This window comes from Pleurodeles waltl, chromosome 3_2 (genome assembly GCF_031143425.1).
Source record: "Pleurodeles waltl isolate 20211129_DDA chromosome 3_2, aPleWal1.hap1.20221129, whole genome shotgun sequence".
Taxonomy (NCBI): domain Eukaryota; kingdom Metazoa; phylum Chordata; class Amphibia; order Caudata; family Salamandridae; genus Pleurodeles; species Pleurodeles waltl.
Window position 1 is genome coordinate 128,123,717 of NC_090441.1, and position 16,970 is coordinate 128,140,686.

General features: G+C 44.7%; 1 protein-coding gene across 2 annotated transcripts in view; it reads left to right on the forward strand.

Moving 5' to 3' along the window:
- The window catches only part of CCNB1IP1 (cyclin B1 interacting protein 1), a 129,598-nt gene extending 113,505 nt beyond the window's left edge, over positions 1-16,093 (forward strand). For both annotated transcript variants that reach the window (XM_069226979.1, XM_069226980.1), the window contains one exon: positions 15,525-16,093. In XM_069226979.1, the coding sequence (XP_069083080.1) occupies positions 15,525-15,721 (197 nt within the window). In that variant the 3' untranslated portion in view covers positions 15,722-16,093. The remainder of the gene's footprint in view (positions 1-15,524) is intronic.
- The last annotated feature ends 877 nt before the right edge of the window (positions 16,094-16,970 follow it).

Genomic DNA, 16,970 nt, shown 5'->3' on the forward strand with positions numbered 1-16,970 from the left:
TGTTTCCTCCGAAAACAGAAAAAACATCTCAGTCATACGATGTCATCTTTCAAGTTAATTTATTTCGTCAAAAATAATAATAATCGCCCAACGCGTTTCGGGAGTCTAAGCTCCCTTGTTCACGAGCAGCATTAGTCCATACTTCCATTTCTATATATTCCCTACACCATTTCAATAACAGCAATGATGGTCAAAAGCCTTCCCTTTAATACGTCGGCTATCTTTGAACATGTTCAAAAACTATTTTTCCCCATTCTATGTCAATGGGATTTTTCACATTTTTGAAATAGACTACAGCCCGAACAGCTGGACAGACTTACACCAAATTTGGCAGAAAGCTAGGTCTTGATTCAGAAAGCCCGCTTTTTGTGATTTGATGTAAATCTATTCAGTAGTTTTAGAGAAATTAAAGGGGAAAAAATCTGGATATCTGGGCACACAGATACTTCGCGGATCCAGCTGGCTCTGTGCTGATATCTGATTGGCTACCAACACTTTAACATGTAAGTGTTGGCAGCCATCTTGGGACTTTGCTTCAGCCAACTTCCAAACAAAAGTGGAAAAAAAAGAAAAGAGACCAGTGTAGGGGTACCCTGAGCCCCTGTCCTTGGTCTGGGGGTCCCTTACGGACCCTGCCAGGGCTAAAAAAACATTTTTCTTAAATGTCGGACAAATCCACGGATCCAGATCTGTAGATTTGCCTGTGAATATTTTAAAGAAGGACCACCTCCAGCCTTTTTTTTTTTTACCCGTGGGTGTGCCAGGTCCTGGGGGCAATGAGAAACGACGAGGGCGCCCGTGGCCCAACTCCTTTGACTTATATTAGCTCGGAGAACCACCACTTCCCTGGGGTGGTTGCATAAATATATGTGGGGGCCCGCATTGCCCTCTTGTGCCCTGGGAACCACTCCCTCACTGGGGCAAAATGTTTATGTTATATGGGGCGGCCCATAAAGCCTCCCCCTAATCCCTGGGGCTACATAACAGGTTTGTGTGGGGGTCCATGGCGCCAGCCCCTCCCGGGACCGGCACCTCTCTGGGGCTAAACAATCAATATATGTGGGGGGGGGGCATGGCCCCCCACCCGCAGTACTGGGGGAAAAAACACCTCCCAGGGGCTATTTACTTAAATTGAGGGAGGGGCATGCCCCCCTACCACCCCAGATACCGCCACCTCTCCGCGGATGCAATTGTTGCAGCCCCCCCAGCCCTGGGGACCCACCACCTCTTTGGGGCTCAGTAAAATGTTAGAGGGGGCCCTCGAAGAGCCAATAATGGCCCTGGGGACTGTCACATGACCCAGGGCCGGCTCCTGCTACATCCTGGGGTGCCCACCCCCAGGACATAGCTGTTAGCTGTGACTTGGCGGGAACTTTGACAGTTCCTGCCAAGTCACAGCAAACACTCCGTTTCCAGCAAGCAAGAGCTGTCAAACAGCTCATGTTTGCTGGAAGTGGAGGTTTCCTCTGTTTTTCTGCCCGTGGGCAGGGAAACAGAGGAAACAATTGTTTTTGCAGACAGGGAGCATGTTTAGCAGTTCCCTGTGTATAAAAGCAGTTCTGGCTCCCACAGGAGGCGGAGAGCTAGTGGGGGCCTTGAGGCTCCCCCTAGAGTCCCCAACGCACACTGGGTTCCATGTGGGGCACCCAGGACTGATGGCTGGGCCCTGGGGGATTTAGACCCTGGGCTGAAATCGACCAGAGGAGGGGGGCCGTTCAGCCCCCCTTTGCCAAAATAAATAATAAAAGGCCTGGACCTGGGTGGTGGTGAGTTCCCCGGGGCCGAAATCAACTGGGGGAGTGGGACCGCACCCCTCCCCCCCAAAAAATAAAAAAATATTAAAAGGCCAGACAATTCTGGCTTAGATGTTAATTTCACGGAAAATAAACCTCAGATGGAGGCACTTACCAATCTTAACATCGCAGGTGCCCGAGTTGAAGCTCCGCTTCTGGAAAGGACAAAGATTCCTAACTCCGGGGCCTGGCAAAGGCAAACCAAGTGTGTTTAGTCTGCAATTCTATACTGAATAACAACCTGAAATCCTTAGTGGAGGTGAATGCATCGTTCATCTTTTGGAGCGCAATCAGACACTCTCACACAGAGACAGATACTCTCATAGCCAGTGTCACACCCACACACACCTTCTCATACTTACTCTCACCCCCCAGAGAGACAGGCCCTGTGGCCAAGACCCACTGCGCACAGCCAAAGGCCATGTGCAGCTTTGGGTTGGGTGGTTAGAGGGGTTGGCCACCTGGACTGGCCAACCCCCACCAGGCACGACTAAAGGCCATGCGTGGTGGTAGTTGGATTTATGTATAGTAATGAAAATTATTTTATGTTAAAAATAGCATAGAAATTCACTGAAAAAATTAAAGGTTGCAGGAATGTTATAGTTAGCAAATGGAACTAAAAAAACGAGAGTTACAGGGAGGTTATAGTTAGCATCTGAATTTACTTGCACAAAACCATGGAAACCCAGCTGTTAGAGTTAGAGTTATTTCAAGTGATTATAATTTGCAGCCTAACTTGAACCTTTGCCATGCACTGCTAATTACCCCAGATATTACAGCACTCATGACAACTTTTATAACATCAATAAAAATAGCAATGAAACATAAGAAGACAAATCATTTTAGAAAAAACTGTGCATGGCGGGGGCACGAGTTATAGTTTCCTTCTCCCTGGTCGTACAGCTCCTGGCAGAATCCTTAAAAGCCCGGGCAGATGAACTCAAACACTCAGAGACAGATTTAGATGTTGGCAGCTAGGTTACTCCTTCACAACAGTGACTGATATCCTGTCCACTGAAATCTACATTGTGTGAAAGTAGGACTTTTTGCAGTGTCCCCCCAACATCTTTTGCCCCCATTTGTGATCCCTAAGTGCTGGTTTTCTGACTCTGAGAGTACCCTGGACTCCGCCTACCAGACCTATGACATGTTCTCTAATTAAAAGTATATCCAAATTAGGCACAATTGTAATTGGCATGATATCCTAACTTTAAGTCACTAATATATAATAGTGCATGGAGGATTATAGGCCCAGGGTGTGTGAGGCACTCTAGTGAGCACTGCTGCAGTGCCTGCTGTCATTTTAAAGGCAGCCCTGCTTTGCAGGCTGCCTTTAAAAGTAAGTTATATGAAAATTGAACTTTGGGATGTAAAGTACTTCCAAAGTCTCAAACTACCCTATTTTTACATTTGTCACCATTAAGGTCTCCCCTAAGTGCCCCAGAGGTAGGATGTTTTGTAACTATAAGCAGGGGCATAATAAAAGATGTTTTATATGCCCAGGTGAGGTAAAAAGTGGCAGTTTTGTTTTTCTCCATTGCAGTACATTAGCTCTATAGGCTAATATGGGAATACTTTATTAAAGTATAACTATTGATTCAAAAGAGCTACGAATTCTTGGGTTCAAAATATTAGTTAAAATAAATCCAACACCTTGCCACTGTTAGATTGATTATAACTAACACAGAAAATAAGTTATTGAACGTTCTTTTCTGCAAGTCAATAACCAGCCTTACAGCAGCTCTTCTCTGATAGGCCAGTCTCTGCCAGGCTGAGCCAAGCTGCTTTAATAAGATTAGAAGTGGCCAGCATTGAGCCAATGGGGCACCTGGTGGGTGGAGATTTGAAAGCTGCAGAGCTAACGGCAGGAATGGGACCTTGTAGCCAAATTGGTCTACAATGGGAGAATGACAGGACAGGACACAAATGAACCTCACTTGCTGCTATCACCCCAGTCAGATGGGAGCCTCAGTGATTAAATGAGTGAGGGGCTGGAGGGTGAGTGGTAGGGAGATTAGGCCACACCAGTGAGATGGCTTAGCCAGACCCTGACCTCAAGGAGAGATATTCTCTTTCTTGGATTTTGGAAGAATATTGCTTCCTAAGATTGATTTGTGCCACACTTTGCAGGACGTTGTCACACTGCTCCCCATTGGTCTGAGGTTCCCTCCTGCTTCCCAGCCCAGGAACACTGGATAAATATGGGAGAGTTGGTCAGCAACTCAGATCACTGCCTGAACTACAAAGAGAAGAACGACTGTCCTGCTGGAACCCTGGTCTGCAACCCAAAGGTCGGCACGCTGCATGACTGCACCTGCTGCACACTGAGGAGCTACAGCTCTAAGAACTTTGCCTGGCATCAAGAGAGGGAAGGAGTGGACTGACTGACAACAGCAGGTTTAAATAGCTTCACCTGCAACAAGGAGGACCCAGCTGACCGCATTTACCTGGAATTCCTAAACCAGAGGTGGTAGATGTATCATGTTTGCTGTCTATGAACTTGTAAGTCAAATTTATCATTACAAGTTTGAAAATGCCACTTTTAGAAAGTTGTCATGTTCCTGGGGATAGCCCGCTGTGCCTGTAGTCTGCCTTAGGTCAAATGTCTGGGTATAACTGACAGTTCACTTTGTGAATTCATCACAGACAGCACCTCAATAGTGGAATTAGCAGGTCCTAAATGGGCCATTAACTGACTTGATCAGGGAACAGAGCAGAGTACAGCTCCACTTATATTTGAATGCACTGAGTTCTCCCACCACAAAACCCTTAATTACCCTTTATTGTTAGTGCAGTCAGCTAGGAGCCAGGGCAAGAGAGGCAGGAAATTCCTGGAGTTTTAGAGACTCCTTCTGGAAACTTCTCCCAACTTCCAGGAGCAGGGCATCAGGGTTTAAAAATAGGGATCTCAGACCAACTCTTCAATTCACTACTGGACCTGCAGATGGACTCGCAGATGATTGTCTGCTGCTGTGACCTGATGTGCACTCTACCAGATTGCTGCTGTACTTGGAAGGCATGATTTGCTGCCTGGATCCTGCCTTGAACCTTCAGAGGCCAGCCCTGCTGTGGCGCCCTGCATCTTCACCTGCACCAAGGACTTCAGAAGTGACTCCAAGGACTAGTTTATCTTGCCTCCTGTTCAGAGCCACAGCCACATAACAAGCTCCCACCGTCTTGAACATGCACCTGGACCCAGCCTGAGTGAGTCGTGAACCCCCAAGAGGTCTCCATCCACTCCTGGACCCTTGGCTGTGGTGCTAAATGTGCCCATGTGGGCATTTTCCAAAACTGATCACTTGCTATTTTTAACCTTAAACCTTAAAATTCCATACCTCCATTCCTACTAATTGGATGTTGATGGTTTTGGTGTCAAAATATTTATTATAATTTTCTCTATTTTTCTAAATTGGTTTGGGATGTTTTTATTGTGCTGTGTTTTCATTGTATTGCTGTGTTTGTGCTGCATAAATATTTTACACATTGACTCTAAGTTTAGCCTGACTGCTTTTTGTGTCAGCTACCCAAGGTTAAGCACAGGTTAAATTAGTGACTTTTTGTGGTTTACCCTGCAAGAGGTTGTGGATGTTGCTGACACGGGCTCACACCTCAGTCAGCCAACAACCCTATTTATCACATTAAGCCACTCTCTGCTTTTTATATTTGACTTCACCACCACCAGCATGATCTTGGGGTCCTCATTACATTTTCATATATGAAGTGTTTACCGCTACTTTCACTGTATGCCCATTGATCCAAGATGGCGGTGCTGTTGGGCTCATTTCCTATTGTGTGTGCAGAACACCCACCCCAGGCCTTCTTCTTCTTTCCTTTTCTTTTTATTTTCGCTTTAATTTTTTTACGGGTCCCACTCCAACTAACACTCCACATTGATGACTGCCCAGTTCAGAGTCGGGTCCCGATACACTGCACCTGCCTCTCCCGAAAGAATGGCTGATTTCCTTTGTGGTTTCCCTGCTCCTACTGATACATTTCAGCCTATTGGGTCCCACAATGCGCTGACCCATCATGGCGGTATGCTCAGGATGGATTCACTTTAACTGTCCAGACCTCGGTGAACTGACCCGCCTACATGCTCACTGTGCGCTTACTCCTCACAGGTGCTTGTCATTTCAAGCTCCACATTGGTATTAATATCTTACTTTCCTGCTCCCTCATTACCTCCAGGGTGGCAGAGTGGTAGGTTGCCAGAATACTACTGTGCTGGGCACCGTGAGTATATGGGGGAATCCCCATCTTTCCTTTACAGCACTGTCTACATTTAAAACTAAAATTGCTGATTTATACCTGTCTCTGCTCAGTTTTACTTAGCAGATAGCGTAACCTCTACCTACACCTAAAGAGCTATGTTTTTACTCCAACAGGGTAAAAACATGTACTTCCATTTAAAGAATTAGTCATTCACCAAGTTTAGTTATATGTGGAGTTTTGTGTTTGTGTTTGTATTGTCACATGGGTATCACCTGCTACATGTTTGCGCGCTCACTGACATTTGTGACTTTGCATAAGGCATTATTTTTACTACACTTGCCTGATGCATTGTCATATTTCTGTTGGGTATGACTCCCTGAATACCCAGCCCTGTATTGCCTCTTATAAATGTTTTCTTGTTTTCTCTTTCGCAGATTGGATTATAATATATGTGTGTATATGTTTAGTTAGGCTCACATTTTAAACATACCAAAACATAGAAATTCACCTGTTATAGCAAGAGTTATCTTACGTAAATACAACTTGTGCCCTAAGGTAGCTATAACTTGTACCTTCGTCATGCACATTTGTTTCCCTCAAGAAATGTACTGCAAATATTACATTGTTATTGTTCATGATGTTAGCAAAAATGTCATTAGTGCCGTAATTTGTAAGGTAATTAACAGTGCATGGCGAGGGTACAAGTTATAGTTACCTTAGGGCACAAGTTACGGTACTTTTAAAAATCTTTTAAGGCCATTTCTGCCCCCCTTGGGGGCAGATCAGCCTGTTTTTATTAGGCCAGTCTGCTCCCAAGGGCGGCAGAAACCACTAGACACCAAGATATTCTTTTTGTCAATTTCACGTCATGGGAGCGACTCCATAGCCAAGGGTCATTCCCCTGGGGGGCAAATTTATATAAGGCCATTTCTGTCCCCCTTTGGGGCAGATTAGCTTATGTCTGTTAGGCCGATGTGCCCCGAGGGGGAGGGGTCAGAAACTACTTACGCACCAGAAACCAGGGAAGATTTCTTTTTTTAAAAAAAAGAGGGTAGGGGTAAGGCCATACCCCCTCCCTAAATAAATTGGGTCATAGTTGTTCTGCCTACTGGTGGGCAGATGGGGCAATTACCCCCAATTCACATCCCTGGTGGGTGGAGGAGGGGGGCAGAAAGTGGGTGGCTAGTTTTCAGAAATGTTTGGGTTTGGTAGGTTTCCCTATATGGCTGCTGACCCCAGGACCAAAAGCGCTGGTGTCCCACCCCGCAAAAACAGGTAGTTTTGTATATGATAATTTTGATGTGTCCACATAGTGTTTTGGGGCATTTCTTTTTGCGGGCACTAGGCCTACCCACACAAGTGAGGTACCATTGTTATCGGGAGACTTGGGGGAATGCCTGGTGGAAGGAAATTTGTGGCTCCTCTCAGATTCCAGAACTTTCTGTCACCGAAATGTGAGGAAAAAGTGTTTTTTTTGCCCAATTGTGAGGTTTGCAAAGGATTCTGGGTAACAGAACCTGGTGAGAGCCCCACAAGTCACCCTATCTTGGATTCCCCTAGGTGTCTAGTTTAAAAAAAAATGCAGAGGTTTGGTAGGTTTCCTTAGGTGCCGGCTGAGCACGAGGCCAAAATCCACAGTTGGGCACTTTGCAAAAAACACGTCAGATTTCAATGTAAAAATGTGATGTGTCCATGTTGCGTTTCCTGTTGCGGGCACTAGGCCTACCAACACAAGTGAGGTACCATTTTGCATCGGGAGACTTGGGGGAACACAGAATAGAAGAACAAGTGTTAATGCCCCTTGTCTTTCTCAAAATTTTTTCCTTTCAATTGACAGTGTGTAAAAAAGACTTCTATTTGAGAAATGCACTGTAATTCACATGCTAATATGGGGACCCCGGAAATAACCACTTCTTCTCAATACATTATCTTGTGCTTATTTTGGAAATACAAAGGCTTCCCTGATACCTATTTTTCACTCTTTATATTTCAGCAAATGAATTGTTGTATACCCATTATAGAATGAAAACCCATTGCATGGTGCAGTTCATTTATTGAGTCTGGGTAACTAGGGTTCTTGATGAACCTATGAGCCCTGTATGTACCCGCAACCAGATGTGTCCTGCAGACGTAACGGTATATTGATTTAAAAAATCTGACATTGCAGGAAAAAGTTACAGAGTAAGACGTGGAGAACAATTGCTGCTTTTTTTCACCTCAATTTCAATATTTCAGCTGTTATTTTCTGTAGGAAAACCTTGTAGGATCTACACAAATGACCCTTTCTGAATACAGATTATTGTCTACTTTTCAGAAATGCTTAGCAAATAAAATAAAAATAGGATATGTCCCAGTAAAATGCCAAAATTGTGTTGAAAAATGTGGTTTTCTGATTCAAGTCTGCCTGTTCCTGAAAGCTGGGAAGATGGTGATTTTAGCACTGCAAATTCCTTGTTGACGCCAATTTCAGGGAAAAACACATGTCTTCAGCAGCCCGTTTTCCCATTTAAAAAAAAAAATAATAATAATAAATAAATTGCTGTAGTTTAGCTAATTTCTTGGTCTCCTCCAGGGGAACCCAGAAACTCTGGATACTTCTAGAATCCCTAGATGTTGGAAACAAATTATGTAAATTTGGCGTGGGTAGCTTATGTGGACAAAAAGTTATGAGGGCCTAAACACGAACTGCCCCAGATAGCCAATAAAGGCCTGGCACCTGAAGGGGAAAAGGCCTGGCAGCGAGGAGGTTAAGGGTCTGAGTGGGTGTGTGAGTGGGAGAAAGAGATTGAAAAAGATAAATTGAGAGAGAGAGAAATTGAGAGGGAGAGAGATAGAGTTTTTTTAGGCTTTGATGAATGATATACTCAGACTGAGATATTTCTGGACAAATTGAAAAGAAAAATGTATTTGTCAATTAAAAAGAGTGAGATCACCTTTTAGTACGAACCTTAAACCTTTAAAGTTTAAAAGAGATATGAATAGGGAAACGACTGCCTGGACTAGAACCCTCAACTTTCTGTATGAGGGTCTGAGCCCTTAACCATTATGCCACAGGTGAGTGCTTACTGTGCTTTCACTATTTGAAGTCATTGCATGGCGAGACCATTGCAGTGCCATATCTCTCTCTCTCTCTCTCTCTCTCTCTCTCTCTCTCTCTCTCTCTCTCTCTCTCTCTCTCTCTCTCTTTCTCTCTCTCTCTCCCTCTCTTTCTCTCTCTCTCTCCCCCACCCCCCCTCTCTCTCTCTCTCTCTCTCTCTCTCGCACCTCTCTCTCTCTCTCTTCTCCCTCCCTCCCCCATCACAAAGGTCCTCTCTCTCTCTCTCTCTCGTCCATCCCATTGTGGAATGGATGAGAGAGAGTGACAGGACTGTGGGGGACCCTCAAGAACCCTGCGGTCCTAGCCTGCTCCCCACATCCTGCGGGAGCAATGTTTTCATCTGTCTTTCATGCATGCATAATTGCGTCCGCTGTCAGAAAGCGAACTTTGTTTGCTTTTGCTTGGTGGGAGCTGTCAGCTCTCGCCAGGCAAAAGCAAACAGCTATGTCCCGGGGGTGGGCACCCCTGGGCATAGCAGGAGCCATCCCTGAAGGGTAGCAGTCCCCAGGGCCATCAGTGGCTCCTCAAGGTGGGCTGCATGGCTCCCCATATAGGTGGGAGGTGGTGGTCCCCGGGGCTGCGGGGGTCCAAAACAGATCACCTTCACTCTTTTATTGTAGCCCCAGGAGGTGGTGGTTCCTAGAATTGCGGGGGGACGGGTGCCCCAGTTAGATAAATGTTTTAGCCCCAGGTAGTCGGAAGTCCACAGAGCTGCGGTTGGGCCGTTGCAGCCCCTCATTAAAATTAACAGTGCCCCTGGAACTTGGCACACCCGGGGGCTTGAGAATGACGAAGTGTGGGAGCCTGCGCTTCATTTTCTTATTTTTTTTTTCATCAGATCCACTACGATTCATGGTGAAAATTCCCAAGAAAAAAATGCTTTTTTGCTCTGGGAGTCAGCACCAGACCTAAGGGTATCCCTACCCTGTCCTCTTTTTTTTTTTTTTTTTTTTAACGATTTTTCTGGGACTCGGCTGAAGCACATGGGTGCCAACACTTCCTTGTTTACATGTGGGTAGTCAATCAGATCTCAGCACAAGATCGGAAGGGGTCGCAAATTCTTTGCATCCCTATATATACAAATTTGGATTTTTGTTAATTTCCCTAAATCTACTGAATGGATTTACACCAAATAAAAAGGCCTCTTTCTGGACAAAGAGCTACCTTTCTGCCAAATTTGGTGTAATTCCATCCAGTGATTTAGGTGCTATCGCTGTTCAAAATCCCTTTGGAAAAATGAATGGGGAAAAGACGTTTTGAGATCCCCCTTTTTTCTCGACTCCGCTTGAAAGATCACCCCGAAACTTTCCAGACAGCAGATAAAGTGACCACCATTGGTTTTTGGAAAATTTTGTGTAGATTCATCAAATTACTCCAAAGTTATTAGCAAAACCAAAAACGCTTTTTCTATAGAAACTAGGTCCTAACTATAACTACCTAGTGGCGGGGTACGATATATATATATATATATATATATATATATATATATATATATATATATATTCATTCATTCACTGAAAAACCCAAAGGTTATAGTTAGGCACACATTTTAAAAGTATAAAACCATAGAAATATTTCAGTTAGAGTTATCTCAACGAACTATAACTCGTGCCCTAAGGTAACTATAACTCACACCCTCGCCATGCACAGTTTTGTGTGCCTAGGTATAAAGTCCCTGCAGCCTTTGTTTTTAAGGGAATTTCTATTTTAAAAAAAATAATTATTTAGTAACTATAATATCCCTATAACCTTTGTTTTTTTCAGTGAATTTCTATGTATTTAATGTACAGTAATTATCATTACTATATGTTAATCCAACCACCTCAGTGCTGTGGCGGTTGGCCACTGGGCCAGGCCTGTGACCAGTCCCTGAGGCCAATCCCCTATGAACACCCTCCCTTCCACCATACACGGTCTTCCCATGCTGTGCACAGCCCTTTGGCCATGCGTAGCAGGAGTTGGACGTGGTCTCTCTGGGTGTGAGAATAGGTGTGAGGTGGTGTATCTGGGGGTGAGAGTGGCTGTGAGTGTTTGGGTGTGAGGATAGGTGTGAGGTGGTGTATCTGTGGGTGAGAGTGGCTGTGAGTGTCTGGGTGTGAGAGTGCGTACATCAGTGTTTTAGTGGTGCGTCAGTGTGTGTGCGGGTCTGTGAGTGGGTACATGAAGGTTTCATTGGGTCTGTGAGAGTCTGAGTGGGTCTGTGAGTGAGTGCGTGAGTATCTGAGTGGGTGTGTGCCTTAGTGGGAGACAGAGTGAGAGGGAGAAAGTTCGTTTTTTAGGCTTTGATGTATGATATACTTAGAATGAGATACTTCTGCCAAACTGAAAAGAAAAATGTATTTGTTATTTACAAATAGTAAGATCATCTTTCAATATGAGCCTTAAAAATTTGCAGTTGAAAAAACATTTAAGGATGGAATCGACACCAGATACAGCTGGACTCGAACACTCAGTGTGAAGGTCTGTGACCTTCACACTTGAGCTATTGTTTTTTTTTTTTCATAATTTCTTTTTTTAGCCTTTTATGAGCTATCTGAGACAGCGCTGGAGCCTCTACGCCTCTCCTCGCTGTCCCTGCCTATTTTGTTCTTTATTAATTGTATTAAATACCCTTTATGGGCTATCTGCGTCAGCGGGGAGAGCCCCAAGACCTCCCCCGCGGTCCCATTGCTCCAGCAACCATGGAGCTACTTTTAAGAAGCTGTGGTTGCTGAAACAAGGCTTTCAACTCTGTTCTCTGCACCCATATCTGCGTGAAGGGACCAGAGATGAAAACTCTGCTAGCCTGTGTCTTTCCGACTTTGTGAACTGTACAGAATCATTGCCTCCAACACAGCCACTCCTTGTTTTTATTAATGACAATAGAACCTGCTCATTAAACTCTTGAAGGGCCACTCTTAGTCATTACACACACTGCACCTCCACACACACTTTAGCACGGCATCTTATTCTCAAAAGGCCTTCAGCAAAGAGGCCCCTTGAGGAGATCGTTGGGCATTGCAGTGCCGGCCCAACAAGGAGCTGCCCGAAGATGAAGCAGGACACCCAGCTGGGTGTGTGAGGGCTCTTGCTTCGGAGCAATCGGATCACCCCCATCTGCTTGCCCAGCCTCTTCCATCCTACGACTTTACTTTCTTTTTTTCTGAAACTATATTGGAACTGCATACACCTTGTGTATATATATATTTTTGGGGAGCATGTATGCTGGGCCTTAGAAGCGCTCCCAGCTCCTTTTTGTGATAAAACAGAAAGCTACTGTACTGAACAGTGTACGCAAACTGTGTGTGCTGTATGCCTGCAAACATGCAAGGGTACAATGTATAGAGCTCTTAGTGCCAGACAAAAGTGTACTGTGAGTGTACACTGAGTAAATGTGCCTGCAATAGTGCATTATATGGAGGATCCTGGGTTTCATTTTGGGAAGTCCAGGCCTACCCGGTGAAGACATAAGGAGAAGAGAAATCCCCCAAACAAATTTGTGGATTGCTGCATTCCTTTGAGCTGGAAGTACCACACACTGGAGGGAAGGGAGAGACTTCCTTTGCACTTCAAGAGGTTGCTCTTTGATTCAGTGATGGATCACAAGGAAGGAGCCTGGACGCATCCCAGGAAGGGAGAAGGGTCAATAAGGGAAGCATTAAGAGTAAAGCTGAAAGCCTGGGATTAACCTCTTGATGTACATATCACTGTGGTTGACATTCAGGTGTGAACCCTTGTCCTTCCAGTGAATTGTGGTGTGAATCAGCCAGCTTAGGTGTAATTCCTGCTGTGACAGACATCTTTCAGGAGGCAAGAAGAAACAAAAAGTGTCTACTTCAAAAGAAGCAGAACCCAAACATAAAACCTCATAAGACTCAGACCCTAAATCATATTTGGTGTCTAGAAAATGGCTTTAAGAAGGGGAGGTTAAGTCACAAAAAATGTATCATCTGTCCAGCAGCCAGATGGGCTGTGTGAGAAGGGGAAGCTCTGTAAGACTTATGGCTGTGTGGCTGTGACCAGGACTGGGGGCCAAGGCCCATTTGTCTCTCTGCTGGATGAGGGGACATCACCCAGGGTACAAGATCACCTGCCCAGGAGCACCATTGCCTGCCTGCTTGTCAAGACCAGTGAGCCTTGTGAGGGAGATGAGAGTATTACAGGGAGGGAATCCAGTGGGGAACCCTGCATGACGATTCCCCAAGCAAGGTGTGAGGCTGTGCACCAATCGGGCCGTTGGCTGTGTGCAGTATCAGCTCTGCAGCACTCCTATGCCAGGAAAGGGCTGCCTTGTTCTGACTGTATTGGAGGTGCTGGGTCAGAAGCATCAGACTGTACCATCGCAGTGACCCCATATGCTAAAGGGGGGTCACTAGTGAACTGATTTTGGGCCTGGAGCGCAGTACTCGTGACTGCCGAAATTTGAGACAAAGTCACTAAGGTGTACCAAACCGCCATCAAGGAAGGTGTGCCTCCATTGGAGATCCTTTTGGAAACCATAGAATCCCAGCCACATCCCCTCCCTCCAGGGGCGAAAGAGTAACTTACCTATTGTGTCTGCTGAGCGGAAGCAGTACTTGATCACTGAAACAGATCGGCTGTGCTGCTCGACAGAAAGAGACTGCACCACTGGGTTCTGCTGCGTCCCTCTTGAGGCACTTGATGCCCCTCCGAGCACTGTAAAATTCCAGAGTGGGTAAGATCAAAACCAGGCCTTTAGGGCCCCAGGGGACTTGCTGCTTATGGTGCTGCGGCACCATAGACTCTTGACTAATTTCTAAAGAGTCAAAGGGGGAACTCTTGAGTACAGCCTATTAGTTTGCATTCCCTGGATGCGTCCACCAGTGAATGGAAAATAACCCCTAACATGTTCCATGAAGGAGAGTGGCACAGTGATTTACCAGATTACTACCAGAGCCCCAACCTCAAGGGAGATTGTGTTATTACTTTTGAATGTAATATACCTTTGTATGTGTTGAGTTAAAAATACAACTACTCCTTTTTTTCCATAAAAGCGAGTTTTGGACTGGACATTGACTTATTGTTTGTACTGTTTGCATTTTGAGTTATGAGTCATGCTCACTGACCTGTATCTAGATCCCCTTTGAGGGAACCTTGACTACTCGACCACAGTCGAGTCCACCCAGATGACACTGTCCTACCTGGATGGGGACAGGTGACCAATGATAAAGCATGACACTATTATGTGTGTGAGACCTCCTTTTCCATAAGGAGGAACCCCCAACATAGGTTCCAAATTTACATTCTTCATGAATTATCCTAGAGGATACTAATGGGATCACAAAAAAGAGGTTGCAATCAAAAGTTTGTCATTTTATTGTTCCCCCCATAACTTTTGTGTTCACGCTGGACCACAGCTACCACTGAAATTCATGTGCAGAAAGAGGTACTTGGGCCAGTTGCTCGGTATACGTAGTAGGTCAGACCCTTGGCACATCAGGAGTAAAGACCTCAATCACCATGGCTGGGCCCAGTAGTCCCTGAATGCCTTGTGACCCCTGAGAGGGAGTCTGACATCTCCACTGTACTTCACTTTATTGTACTCCATGACATTCTACTCCACTTTATGCCACTCCACTCTACGACTCTCTACTCCACCCTATGCCACTATACACCACTTTACTCTACTCACTTTACAACACGCCATTCCACACCACTCCACTACATTCAACTCAGTTCGGACACTGCACCACTCCACTGACACTCTACGACATACTATTCCACTGTGTCACTCCAATCAATGCCACTCCTCTTTATGACACTCCACTCTACGACAATCTACTCCACTCTACATCATTCCACACTACTCAATGCCACTCCACAACATGCCACTCTCTTTTAGACCACTGACTTTTAGCCTTGCAGAACAGCAGCCATGCTGGTGTACAACATGGCTAAAACACATTGACAGTCAAGGGATTTCGCATAGGTGAGAGCTATTGGCTTTGCAAATGGTTGTTTTGACGAAAGGCCAGCGCTAAAAGCCTTGTCATCTTTATCTGCTGGGTAATAACGGCTATCAACTGTCCCCCATCATTAAGTAACCCCACCTACAGCTCATGCTCACAATGCGGGGAAGTTCATTTTCGCCTATTCCAAGTTTAATCCCTTCAAACTGGGGCACACATGCTCGCCGATCACAATGTGCGTCCTGGTATTTATCGAACCTCTTATCCCCTGTACATTTTCTAGAAGTTGAACTGTCAAAATGAATTGGGGCTGTAGTTTTCTATTGTACCTAGTAATTGCCAAGTGAGGTAACACCTGTTCCACATATAATTTTGACCACTGCACCTATAGGGGTTTAAACAGTGGTCATAATTTTCAGATCAGGTCATAATATGGGTGGGCTTAAATAGCTTCAATAGGAGGGTCAACTCGTGGGTGATTCAGCATGTCTTTTCCCTTTCTTTCTTCTCTAGGGAATGCAGTGAAGTTTCCATCTGAAACACCACCAGGAAGATCTGGGGATGGAGATTTTCGATCTAGGCCATTCTTCTCCTCATCCTCCCCTACGATAGAGCCTGCTAACAATTTTTTCACGTTTAACTCGCCGAGGAATGAACTAGAACAACAACACCCTGCAGCCTCTCGAGCCTTCAAAGTGATGAGACTGTGACCCCTTCCTTCTGGATGACACATTTAGAGCATAGATGCCGATCCCGGTCTGGCACTACAGTGCTGACTTGTTGAGCTCACATGACAATGCTCCGAAGCTCAACCCTCGAAAGTTCCCTGGGAGCTGTCTCCCATTGATCTATCAGTTCCTTGTAGTAAGTCGTACATCTTAGATGCCTGCCACTGTTGTCAAATTGCTTACCATGGAAACCATGGTGATAAAGTTTCCTCTGACACTTCATCTTACGTGAAACTTTTCCTCTTTCCTTAAAGGCTTCGCTACATCTAGCACCATTAGGTGTAACTTTTGGGTCCGAGCCTTCCAATGCAATTGAGTTAGAAGCAGCCTTGTTTTTGTATTCAGATTATTAAATCTGTAGATATCATTTTGAGAATCTCTATTTGAAATGTTCAATAAACAGTTGCAGTTTGACATGTGGGCATGTGATTAAGTCCATCGTCTGTTATATGTTATTGAGATCCGATGTATGAAGCTGCCAACCAACAGAACAGCGTTTTGGTCAAAAGTGTAGATGGTCACATCCTCTAGGGTTGCGCTGTCTCGATCTGAAACATTGGCCTTTATCTCATTTCTTAAATGTAGAAAATATAGATTATCCTAACACTTTTGTTCGTAACGTATATCACACTTGTTTAATTATGTGCCGAAATTTTAAAGATAAACTCACTAAAAACTTCAACAGTGTATAATCACAATGCTTTTTTTATATGACTCTGTTTTATAAGGAACTTAATACGTCAAACCCTTGATAATCCGAATTTGCACAAACAAAATAGATAGCTCTCAGACACGACTAAATGTAAGTAATGTGATGGTAGGCAAACAAGGTGGTAAACTACTCTATCAGAATGAGAGGAGCTGCATTTAAATGTTTGTTTTCCTTCAGTTTTAAATGCCTTTCATGGCAGAACCTCATATGCTATTGATTGACTGTACACACTACGTAAAAAGAAAATGAAATTATAAAGGAATTTTTTGCAGAAATGGGAGGGTGAAGCCCTTAACAATAAGTGCATTACATGTAGCAAAGCAGTCCATAAATAGTCAGATCAGTGAAAACAAACGATATTGTGAAATTTTAAAAATGTGCCTTAAAATAACAGCAACTGCTGTAGCCATTTTCCAGCTAAGTGTTAACGGTGGATTCCAGTTTTGCCAAACTATGAAGTGTAAACACTTGTTTCCTTGCCTGGCCATTGAGGCAAAGAAAAAACTTCCTTTCAAGTAT